A 13,121-nucleotide genomic window follows, 5' to 3' on the forward strand; every position below is an offset into this window, starting at 1 on the left:
ATGGTCATGTTCCACAACCACCTGATGGGGAGACAGCGCCTAAAAAGCTAGTGCTTCCAAATAAACCTGTTGGACTATAACCTAATGTTGTGTGATTTTTAACCTTAAAAACATTCAAGGACTCAGCTTTCACTCCCCTGTCATATAGAGTTCAAAAAATAATTAAAATCGACTTGTTATCTTTATCTTAAATGGGTGATCACTTATTTTTAAGTGGTCCCTAGTTTTAGAATCTCTGTTTCTCCCCATTCTCTTTTTGTATTTCCACCCTTTCAATATTCACCGGGATCTTATATGCTTCAGTCAAGTTGTCTCTTACTCTTCCAACTTTGAGTGGATACAGGTCTAGCCTTTCCTTTCTTCAAAAGACTACTGTCCCGTCTGGATAATAGTTTGGCAAATCTTCTTTGAATTTCTTCCAACCACTAGACCAATACAGTTAAAATACAGCAAGTATTTTGTCCACGCACTAGTGCCCTATAAGGTGGGACATGGCACTGCTTTGGCTACATTCTTACAATCTTGATGGCATCGAAAGCTCCACTGTCCATGTCTTCACGCACCCATATTATTATGTTTTCTCCTACTTACACTGGATTTAAGCAAAAGTTCGACTCTTGGTGCTAAGTTTAATAAATCTCATCTTGTTTTACTCATTCTTCTGTGGCAGAATATTAGGATTGGCAACCTAAGTGGGTATCATGAGTTGCAATGTTGGGGTTGTGTGCTCTGACTCCCTTTTCTTGTTTGAGAAGATTTTCTGCACCGCCTCACACAAACCTTAAAATTGGGTGACATTGAAAAAAGTTTGGGAAGCATTGGTCCAAACCCTCATAGATCCTTATAAATCCTTCCTATTTGGGTTACCTCCTACAGCTTCAGAATTATTCTCGATACCTGCGTTCTTTTAGCTCTAGCCTTTGGGGCACACCGATTCTAAATCCCTCCCCAGTTGTCAACTATACCTTTAGTTGCCGAAGTCCTAAACTCGTAATACTATTCCTGAACCTTTCTGTTTCTCTAACACCCTTTAAAGAATCATAGAATCCTTACAAAGTGGAATCAGGCCATTCGGCCCATCAAGTCCACACCGAGCCTCCAAAGAACATCCCACCCATGCCCACTTTATCCCTATAACCCACATTTTGCTTGGCTTAGATGGATACCTAGCCTATACATGCCTGGACACTATGGACAATTCAAGGTGAGCGTAAAGACTTGTAGCTTGGCTGCCAGTTGCTGTAGTTGTGGGTTTGTTTGTCAAGCTGGGAAATTGATTTGCAGACATTTTGTCCCCTGTTGAGGGGACATCTTCAGTCCTAGAGACCCTCCTGTGAAGCGCTGCTGTACTGTGTCTTCTGGACACAGTCAAAGACCACATGAAACACTATATTGAACAAACAAGCAGACAACTAGCAATCCGCATCCACAACAACTAGCCACTAAATGCCATGACCAGCTGTCCCTAGTAACCATACACATAGATGACAAGGACCATAAATTCGACTGGGACAACACAACGATCATAGGAAAGCTAAGCAGAGGACAGCCAGAGAATTTCTAGAGGTATGCAACTCATTCATGGACTCCATCAATAAACACATTTACCTAGATCCAATATACCGACAACCGGAAGCCGCAGGAACGGAACCAAATAAATTCCAGAAGGCACAGTACAACAACGTTTCACAGGAGGCTCCGAAGCACTGAAGATGCCACCTAGACTGGGGGCGAAATGTCTGCAAATCAACCTCCCAGCTCGGCGAACATACTCACAACTACAACTATGGACAATTTTAGCATGGCCAATGCATCTAACCTGCACATCTTTGGGCTGTGAGAGAAAACCAGAGCACATGCACACAGACTCGGGGAGAATGTGCAAACTCCCCAGTGCCTGTCACCTTAGGGTGGAATCGAACCAGACATCCTACCTTCCTGATGAAGCATGGGTCATGTGCCCTAATATCTTCTTTGGTGTTTCATTGTCAAATAATGGGTCTGTGAGGAGTTTTTATTAAATTGAAGCCTTTATATAAATCAAAGCTTTTGACGTACATGCAAGTTGATAACCAGATTGCACAGATTTAAGATGAATGCTAAATGAACTTAGAATTTGGTTCGGGAGGGATTTGCTGCCTGATCGGGTGATGGAAGAAAATCCACTTGTAACTTTCAAATAGAAAATGGTTAAATAATTAGATGGGGGGCTGAGGACCTACTGATATTATCAGTATGCTTTCAATCCAGAAACCAAAGTGACATTCTGGGGACCTGGCTTCAAATCCCACAGTGGCAGAAGTTGGAATTTGGATTCAATAAAAATCTGGACTTAAAAGTCTAATGACAGTCATGAAACTATAGTTGATTGTCAGAAGAAACTATCTGGTTCACTAATGCCCTTTAGGGAAGGAAACACTATCTTTACTTGGTCTAATCAACACGTAATCCCAAACCTAAAGCAATGTGGTTCTTTTTAGCTGCCCTCTGGGCAATTAGAGATGAGCAATAAATACTGGGCTGCCCATATCCCATCAGTGAAACAGTAAAATGTTAGAAACAGAGTTTACCAAGGGTTCGCCAGACTGATTCCCAGGATGGTGGGACTGACATACAAAGAAAGACTGGATCGACTGGGCTTATACTCACTGGAATTCAGAAGAATGACGGGGGATCTTGTAGAAATGTATAAAATCCTGATGGGACTGGACAGGCTCGATGTGGGAAGTATGTTCCCGATGTTGGGGAAGTCCAGAACTACAGGTCACAGTTTAGGAATATGGAGCAAGCCATTCGGAACTGAGATGAGGAAGAGTTTATACACTCAGAGAGTTGCGAACTTGTGGAATTCTCTTCCACAGGAGGCTGTTGGGCCAATTCATTAGATAGATGCAAGAGGGGGGTTGGATGTGACCCTAGCTGCTAAAGGGATCAAGGGGTATGGAGAGAAGGTAGGAGTGGGAGACTGAAATTGCAGAATCAGCCGTATACAGGCCTGAGAGGTCAATTGGCCTACTCCTGCACCTATTTGCTAGGTTTCTATATGTCACTGCAGGAGAAAAGTATGGGGAACGAGCAAGGGATTGGGCCTAGCTGGATTGTTCCAGGTACGATGGGTTGAATAGGCTCCTTCTCGAAAAAAAGGTACCAACCTGTTCAGACATGTTAGAAAACACCTTTGTGGCAGGTGAAACCATTGACTTAAAGGTAAGCACATGACCACAAGACCCTTGGACTGGGCTCCTTCAATAGTAGACTAATCTATGATTAATAAATGTAGCCAGAGGAATAACTTACTTTGTACAGATGAATATCGGCACCAAAACCATTGCAATAAAATTAAGTGTGACCACTGCTATAATTGTTGAAAGGGAGAAATTCTTCATCTCAATCTCTGAAAGCAAGAAGACAATATTCCTTTACTCATTGGTGTCATCCATGTATCAAGATCAGATACCCTTCCACATTTCCCTCCTCTTTTTTTAAATCTTTAATTGGTCACTGTGAACTCAAGGGAATACAGGGACAATGAGAAGAGTACAAAATGAATACAACATACTTAATAAATATTAATAATATAGGATTTATCAATTAATATAACTGATTAAATGTTTATTGTGCAACAAATAAACAAGACAACTGGAGATAAGTCTCAAAAATAAGGGAAATGCACAGCTGAGCACGAGACGTTGGGCTTGTTTATGTGCGAGTGGCAACTTTCTAGTTTCAAGCTCTACTCTGGCAGAGAAGTCACACTCCAATGCAGGGCTGAAGGATAGGTCAGGATCACACAGCTCACACTCCTCATTCCAGCTGCCTGTTCCAACAATCCCTCCTCAGCTACCAAATAGTTTTCAAAAACTCAAAACTAGATGTACTTGAGGAACTCAACAGTCATGATGACAACTGTGGAGCAAGAAACAGAGTGAACGGTTTGAGTCTAATGATTGTTCTTCAGGACAAGCCATTTTCAATCGTTGTCAATCCCAATGGGATCTTCCAAACCCTCAATAGGCAAGATCTGCATATTTCTACCTTTGTAACATTGCCATGTCCCCACTCCTGGTTTGACCCAACTGCTGCTGAAATCCTTGTCTGCACCACTGTTACCTCCAGACTCTGTGTTAAAAGCAATCGAATCATAGAGTCATAGAGATGTACAGCACGACAACACACTCTTCAGTCCAACTTGTCCATATTTGATCAGATATCCAAAATTCATCTACTTTACCAGCATTTGGCTCATATCCCTCTAAACGTTTCCTACTCATTTACTCATCCAGATGCTTTTTAAATGTCGCAATTGTACCAGCCTCCATCACTTCCTCTGGCAGCTCATTCCATACATGCACCACCCTCTGTGTGAAAAATTTGCCCCTTAGTTTTCTTTTAAATCTTTCCCCTCTCACCTTAAATCTATGCGCTCTAGATTTGCACTCCCCCACCCAGGGAAAAAAAGACCTTGGTTATTTATTCATTTGATACATGCTGCAGGGAAAGGAGCCCCAGCCTATTCAGCTTCTCCCTATAGCTCAAACCCTCCAACCCTGGCAACATCCTTGTAAATCTTTTCTGAACCCTCTCAAGTTTAGCAACTGAACAAATGCAATGTATCACTGTGATTTCATAAGGTTAGCCTAAAGGGATGTCCTTACCAATATTGAGGGGCTTACTCCACTCACTCCAGAGAGTGCTTTTGAAGCACATATCATTCACTGTTGCCCTGATTTTCACTGAATATCTTTTCCCATGATCTCTACTCATGACATATTTGGCACTGTTCACTTCTCGAACCTAAAACAAACAAATTGGTTATAAATGTATAACATAACGTGTCTAACATCAATAATTCACCTTGAAGACAGTGACAAAATATACTGCAGATTCTGGAAATCTGAAACTAACACAATGCTGGAGAAACTCAGCAGAGACACACCAGACTCGAAACATGAATTCTGTTTCTCTCTCCAAAGATGCTGCCAGACCTGATGAGTTTCTCCAGCAGGCTCCTTTCTTTTCAATCAGAAATAAGATTGTTCAGATATATCATGACACATGTTCACAGTGGGTAGGATGTGGACCTTCTCACCTATGAAAAGGAACACCCACCTAAGAAATCCTTAGAAATCTTCTGAAGTAGATTTTGAACAATTAGTTGGAAAACTTTAACTTCATAATATTATCTTTTCTTGTGGGTAGTAAAACGGGGGAAAGTAATGGCACAATGGTAATATTAGTGGACCAGTGTCAAAGGAGAATTTAATTAGCAGGGATCAGTGAGAGCAAAATAAATCAACAATACTCAAAAAATCAATTGAAGTGACAATAATCAGCCTTCATTGTAAATACTGCAGCAGTTTGGCTGAAATTTGGCAAGAGGAAGGATCCAGATCAGTCCCTATTTCCCTTCCAATTTTCGCGCCTTTACAAAAGAAAAGGTTCATAGCTCCTTGAAAGTGGAGTCGCAGGTAGATAGGATAGTGAAGAAGGCGTTTGGTATGCTTTCCTTTATCGGTCAGAGTATTGAGTACAGGAGTTGGGAGGTCATGTTACGGCTGTACAGGACATTGGTTAGGCCACTATTGGAATATTGCGTGCAATTCTGGTCTCCTTCCTATCGGAAAGATGTTGTGAAACTTGAAAGGGTTCAGAAAAGATTTACAAGGATGTTGCCAGGGTTGGAGGATTTGAGTTATAGGGAGAGGCTAAACAGGCTGGGGCTGTTTTCCCTGGAGTATCAGAGACTGAGGGGTCACCTTATAGAGGTTTACAAAATTATGAGGGGCATGGATAGATAAATAGACAAAGTCTATTCCATGGGGTCGGGGAGTCCAGAACTAGAAGACATAGGTTTAGGGTGAGAGGGGAAAGATATAAAGAAGACCTATGGGGCAACCTTTTCACACAGATGGTGGTACGTGTATGGACTGATCTGCCAGAGGAAGTGGTGGAGGCTGGTACAATTGCAACATTTAAAAGGCATTTGGATGGGTATATGGATAGGAAGGGTTTGGATGGATATGGGCTGGGTGCTGACAGGTGGGACTAGATTGGGTTGAGATATCTGGCCAGCGTGGATGGGTTGGACTGAAGGGTCTGTTTCCATGCTGCACATCTCTATGACTCTATGACTGTATAATTGATATACAAAGCTAGCCTAATGGCAACCATGTAATCACAGCTAACTGTCATAAAAGCTATCTCGTTCACTAGGGAGGGAAATCTATTCTTACTTGGCCTGGCCTACTTGTGACTCCAGACCCACAACAGTGTGACTGACTCTTAACTGTCTTCTGGCAATGGGCATTAAATGCTGACTGAGCTAGTGATGTCCATATTTCATGAACAAATGAATAAAGAGAAAGTTATACAATGACAAGGCAATGAAGTGCCTGTTGCAACTCAGAATCCCTTTAATACAGAAGCCATTTTAAATGTACAGCCTTTTTAAATTTTGGATTTGAGAAACAGCATGTTGCACACATACAGTGCAGGCCATGATATATTTTGGCATCGTCCTGCTTTTTAGGACAGAATCATAAAATTATGATGGCCATTTGACCCATTGTGCCTAAATATGCCAATCTCCATTCTTTTCCCCACAGCTATGCACACCATGTCTATCCACAAACAATGCTCTCTTGAATGTCTAAATTGAACCTGCCTCCACCACATTTTCAGGCAGTGCATTCCGCACACCAACTACTCTCTGAGTGAAAAACATATTTTTTTCCCATCACATTAGCTTTGTTTGCACAGGAGGACATGGAGAGCAATGAGGGAAGGTTTGAGGCAGCTTATACTCCAGCAAGTGGCATTGGGCAAGACAAGCCATTCATTGGGTGTAGCCGTGCCATCTCGTGTTCAATGTTCAGACTGAGGCACCCCATGGCAAAACAAAGGTGTACAAGCCTAAAACATTGACTTATCTTCAGTTGGAGCATTGCCTTCAGTTCTGGGCACCATACTTTAGGAAGAATGTGATGGCATTGGAGTAAGAAATTACAGAGCGTTGTGAATGCAGCCCAGTCAATCATGAAAACCAGCCTTCCATCCATTGACTCCATTTATACTTCCCACTCCCTTGGGAAAGCAGTCAACATAATCAAAACCTGTCCTACCCTGCATATACTCTCTTTCACCCACTTATTTCAGGCAGAAGATACAAAAATTTGAATACATGAACTAGGTTTCCTCCCATAGTCCAAAGATGTGCAGGTTAGGTGAATTGGCTATGCTACATTGCCCATAGTGTTGGGTGCATTAGTCAGGGGTGAATGTAGGGGAATGGGTCTGGGTGGGTTTCTCTTCGGAGGGTCGGTGTGGACTTGCTGAGCCGAAGGGCCTGATTCAAGAACAGCTTCTTCCCCATTGCTATCAGACTTATGAATAGACCTCTCATATATTAAAGTTGTTCTTTCTCTGTACTTTCTGTGTATCTTAACACTATATTCTGCATTCTGTTCTATTACCCTGATGTACTTATGTAAGGTGTGATTTGCCTGGAATACATGCAAAGCAATACTTTTCACTGTATCTCGATACATCTGATAATAATCAATCAGATCAAAGTACAGAGAAAATTCACAGGAATTCCAGGGATGAGTAACTTCGGTTATGCAGATAGAGAGTAGGTATCACTGAGAGAATATGGACAGCAAATAAATAGGGACACTACCACCTGCAAGATCAGCTTCAAGCCACACAGCATCTTGACTTAGAATTATATGACTAATCCTTCATTGTCACTGATCCTTCATTGTCACTGGTTCAGAATCCTGGAACTCCCTCTTGAACAGTGCTGTGGATCTCCCAGATAACTGCAGTGGTTCAAGAAACTGGCTTACCAGCACCTTCTGAAGGACAATTCAGGGTGGACAATACGCCAGCAACACTCACATCCATGAATAGATAAATGAAAGATATTGAAGAAATTGGGACTGTTTCCTTGGAGCAGAGAGAAGATTGGGATTGAATACATATACTCAAAATCATTTAGGGTTGGAAAATTATTCCTATTCATAAAGTTTTTTTTCATTTTACATTCAAATTTTCTTTTTCCAACTTTTGCAAAATTTTGGTTTTGGCAACATTTACTGTCAGACCTACTAAATTCAATTAACATAACACTTCTCTACACAAAAGAAACATAATGAACGCTCTGTATTATTCCATACAAATTCCTCATCAATATGGCATTGCAAGCCTACTTCATAAAAACATCACATTGTAAATGACGTGAAATAAGCAGAAATTGTTGGAGAATCTCAATAGGTCCGGCAACATCTCTAAAGAGAAAGCAGAGTTAACATTTCACGCCCGTGACCCGACAAATGATGTACAGTAGAACTTCGATTACCCGAACATCAATTATCTGATTTTTGGATTATCTGAACAAAGTTGTAAGGTCCCATAAAAATGGGATTAGGCAATTCAGCATTCAGTTATCATCTAAATGGCATTATGGCGTGCAATGCCAGATAACCGAGAGAAGGTCAATAATAGGCACTCAAATTACCACTTTTTTCCGGTTATCCAAACGATCAATTATCGGAACAAAATACTCCCCGCCCATCTAGTTCTGATCATTGAGATTCTACTGCATCCTTTTGGGTATGTGTGACTCCTTTTTCCTATGTCTCACTTGATTAATGGATTTTTAAGAAGGGAGTAATTTTCAGTGTCAACTTCTCTGGTGGTAACTTGTTTTATTATTTGATGGGATGTGGACTTTTCTGGTTTGGCCAGCATTTTCTGCCCATCCCAGTGACAAAGAACAAAGAACAATACAGCATGGGGACAGACCCTTCAGCCCTCCAAGTCTGCGCCGACACATTTTACCCTTCCATATTAAAACTGTCTTCACTTAAAGGATTTGTATCCCTCCATTCCCTTCCTATTCCTGTTACCGTTCACATGTTTCCTGAATGCTGCTATTGCGTCTGCTTCCACCACCTCCTCTGGGAGCACATTCCAGACCCTCACCACCCTTTCTGTGAAAATCTAGCCTTGCACATCTCTTTTAAACTTCCCTTCTGCACCTTGAACCTGTGTTCCCTAGTAAGTGACCCCTCCACCCTGCGAAAAAACTCGAACTTTCCACTCTATCTATGCACATTCACAATCTTATAAACTTCCATTAGGTCGCCCCTCAACAACCTCCTGCATTCCAGTGAAAACAAATCCTGTCTATCCAACCTTTCTTTGTAGCTAAAATCCCCATACCAGGCAACATCCTGGTAAACCTTTTCTGTACCTTCTCCAAAGCATCCATTTCCCTCTAGTAGTGCAGTGGCCAGAACTGTACGAAATATTCCAAGTCTATCCTAACTAAAGTTCTGTAAAGCTGTAGTATAACTTGGATATCTTATACCCAAAGCCCTTTCCAATGAAGACACTATAGGCCTTTTTTACTACAATGCTACCTTCAGTGATCTATGGACCTGCACATCCAGATCCCTTTCATCAGGTGATGGCGCGCTGCCATCTTGAATTATTGCTAGCTTTCATCTCAGGCAGGCAATAGTTTGGCTCATTCATATTAGAACTACTAGTAAGATCTACGCTATTTCCTTACCTCATGCTTTTGGTCACTCCAGTTTGTGATATTTATTTGATAGGTGTGACAATCGTCATTAAGACCCATTTCTGGAAGTTCCCATTTTACTTCATCAGTGCTTTTGTTTATCACAATATTTATTGGAGGGTCAAGTTTTTCTGGAACAAGAGAATTCATCTTCAAACCAGCGCATGTATTGAGATTGCTGAAACAGTTCTGAAGTTATGGCTGAAGACTAAATGACAGCTGACGAGTTTCATAGACAGTAAGGTATATGAGGAGTAGGCCATTCAATGAAATCATGCCTGATCACAATTCTGACTTTCCCCACAACACTTGATTATCTTATTGATTAAGAAAAGCTGTCTGCCTTAGACTTGAAAGCCCGAAGGAAATGCAAATTTACTATTCTCTGAAAGAAGAAATTCCGCCTTGCCTGTATTTTAAGTGGGTGACACTTTACTCTGAGGTTATGCCCTCTGGTCCTAGATTCTCCCACAAAAGGACATACCTTCTCCACATCCCTATCAGTAGGAGTATACTTAAGAGGGATATCAGGTGGGCAAAAAGGGGACAGGAGATAGCTTTAGAAAATATGGTTAGGGAGAATCCAAAGGGATTTCATAAATACATTAAGGACATGGGGGTAACTAGGGAGAAAATAAGGCCCTTAAAGATCTGTAAGGCTGCCTATGTGTGGAACCACACAAGAAGGGGGATATGCTAAACGAGTATTTTGTATCAGTGTTTACAGTGGAGAAGGATGTGGAAGAAAACTTTAAAAGTGGGGAAATAAGTAACGACATCTTGAAAAATGTTCATATTACATAGGAGGAGGAGGCGGTGCTGTACAGCTTAAAATGCATAAAGGTGGATAAATCTCCCAGACCTGATCAGGTGTATCCTAGAATCCTGTGGTAAGGTAGGGAAGTGATTGCTGGGTCCCTTTTTGAGATATTTGTATCATCGATAGTCACAGGTGAGGTGCCGGGAGACTGGAGGTTGGTTAATGTGGTACCACTACTTACTAAGGTGGCAAGGAAGAGCCAGGGAACTATAGACCAGTGAGCCTGATGTCAGTGGTAGGCAAGTTGTTGGAGGGAACCCTGAGGGACAGGATTTACATGAATATGGAATGGCAGTGACTGAGTAGGGTTAGTCACCAGGGCTTTGTCTCATTAACTGGATTGAGTTTTTTGAAGAAGTAACAAAGAGGATTGATGAGGGTAGAGTGGAGGACGTGAGCTATTTGGACTTCAGTAAGGTGTTCGAAAAGGTTCTTCGTGATAGACTGGTTAGATATCATGGAACTCAGGGAGAACCATCAATTTGGATACAGAACCGGCTTGAAGGTAAAGACAGAGGGTGGTGGTGGAGGGTTGCTTTTCAGACTGGAGGCCTGTGACCAGTGGAGTGCCACACGTTCACTGCTTTTTGCCATTTATATAAATTATTTGGATGGGAACATAGGAGGTATATTTAGTAAGTTTGCAAATGACAACAAGATTGGAGGTGTAGTGGACAGCGGGGAAGGTTACCTCAGAGTACAGCGGGATCTTGGGCCAATGGGCTGAGGAGTGGCAGGTGGAGTTTAATTTAGATAAATGTGAGGTGCTGCTTTATAGAAAAGCAAATCAGGGCAGGACTTGTACACTTAATGGTAAGATCCTGGGAAGTTTTGCTGAACAAAGAGACCTAAGAGTACAGGTTCATATTTCCCTAAACTTGGAGTCTCAAGTAGGTAGGATAGTGAAGAAGGCATTTGGTATGCTTGCCTTTATTGATCAGTGCACTGAGTATAGAAATCATATTGTGGCTATACAGAACATTGGTTAGGCCACTTTTGGAGTATTGTGTAATTTGTTTGGTCTCCCTGCTATGGGAAAGAAGTTTCCCTGGGGTGGGGGAGTTCAAAACTAGAGGGCATAGGCTTAGTGTGAGAGGGGAAAAATTTAAAAGGGTCCTAAAGGGCAATGTCTTGGTGCAAAGGATGGTACGTGTATGGAATGAGCTGCCGAAGGAAGTGGTGGAGGCTGGTACAATTACACCATTTAAAAGGCATTAGGATGGGCATATGAATGGGAAGGGTTTAGAGGGATATGGGCTAAATGCTGGCAAATAGGAGTAAATTTATCTCGGATATTTGGTCGGCATGGAACAGTTGAACTGAAGGGTCTAAGTCTCTAAGTCATCTCTAAGTCCCCTAAGTATTTTAAAAGTTCAATAAAGTCTATCTTTCTTCTCAATTCCAATTCCTAACCTACCACCCTCTCAAACCTGTCCAGCCTCTCAACTCAGCAGGTCAGGCAGTATCTGTGGAGAGAAAGCAGAGTTAACATTTTGGGCCCAGTGACACTTCTTCAGAACTGATTTCCTGCATCTGCAGTTCTTTCTTTTATTTTTAAACAGGGAGTAGAGTTAAATAATAAAAGGCGTGACACTTGAGTTCGAGATGAGGGCAAATTACTCTGCTCAGAGGATTGTGAATGTTGGAACTCTTTACCACAGAAGGCTGGGGAATTTCAGATTTTGAGTGTGTTTAACATTGAGATTAATATGTTTCAGATTACTCATGATGTATCGGGTAATGGGGGCGTGGTGAGTAAAACACTCTGAAATGTTTGACTAAGTTATATCATATTGAAAACCAGGGCAGGCTTATCTGGCATTCTCCTTATTCTCTGTTCTGAAGGTCACGATCTGGAATCTCATTCCCAACAGCTTTTTCTTCCCAGAGTTGTTTGGCAGATTTTTGCTACATTTGTGGTGGGAGAATTTGACTCCTTAATCTCTCGAACAGGCAGTACTGCAGATAATGCTGGCGATGCGTTTTCATTAGTAGGTTGTGATATTATAGGCTTCAGAACTCTGATAACTTTGATTCTGGTCTCCCTGCTGCAGGAAGGATGTGAAACTTGCAAAGGTTCAGAAAAGATTTACAAGGATGTTGCCAGGATTTGAGCTAGAGGGAGAGGATAAATAGGCTGGGGCTGTTTTCCCTGGAGCATCGAAGGCTGAGGGGTGACTTTACAGATGTTTATAAAATCATGAGGGGCATGGATAGGGTAAATAGACAAGGTCTTTTCCCTGGCGTGGGGGAGTCCAGAACTAGTGGGCACTTTAGGGTGAGAGGGGGAAAAAATTTAAAAGGGACCTAAGGTTTAACTTTTTCACGCAGAGGGTATGTGTATGGAAGAGGTAGAGGGTGGTACAATTACAACATTTAAAAGGCATCTGGATGGGTACATGAATAGGGAGGGTTTCGACGGATAGGGACCAAGTGCTGACAAATAAAAATGGATTAGTTTTGGATATCTGGTCGACATGGATACTTTGGACCAAAGGTCTGTTTCTGTGGTGTACATCTCTATGACTTTTTTTAAAATTCATTCATGGAACATGGGCATCACTGGCTAGGCAGCATTTTTTGTCCATCCCTAATTACACAGAGTGCAGTTAAGAGTCAACCACATGTGTCTGGAGTCATGTCTAGGCCAGACCAGGCAAGGATGGCAGTTTCCGTCCTTAAAGGGCATTAGTGAACCAGATGGGTTTTTCCCCA

The 13,121-nt window shown here is 41.8% G+C and overlaps 1 protein-coding gene across 5 annotated transcripts in view; it reads right to left on the reverse strand.

The window, feature by feature from the left end:
- Positions 1-13,121, reverse strand: part of LOC122550913 (interleukin-13 receptor subunit alpha-1-like) — a 67,056-nt gene that overhangs the window by 11,925 nt on the left and 42,010 nt on the right. For all 5 annotated transcript variants that reach the window (XM_043692344.2, XM_043692345.2, XM_087988382.1 and 2 more), the window contains 3 exons: positions 9,578-9,717; positions 4,656-4,794; positions 3,298-3,394 (listed from right to left, as the gene is read on the reverse strand). In XM_043692344.2, the coding sequence (XP_043548279.1) occupies positions 3,298-3,394; positions 4,656-4,794; positions 9,578-9,717 (376 nt within the window). The remainder of the gene's footprint in view (positions 1-3,297; positions 3,395-4,655; positions 4,795-9,577; positions 9,718-13,121) is intronic.

The sequence above is a fragment of the Chiloscyllium plagiosum genome, unplaced genomic scaffold (genome assembly GCF_037043375.1).
Source record: "Chiloscyllium plagiosum isolate Xiang-an unplaced genomic scaffold, Cpla_swu_hap1 HiC_scaffold_6, whole genome shotgun sequence".
NCBI lineage: Eukaryota > Metazoa > Chordata > Chondrichthyes > Orectolobiformes > Hemiscylliidae > Chiloscyllium > Chiloscyllium plagiosum.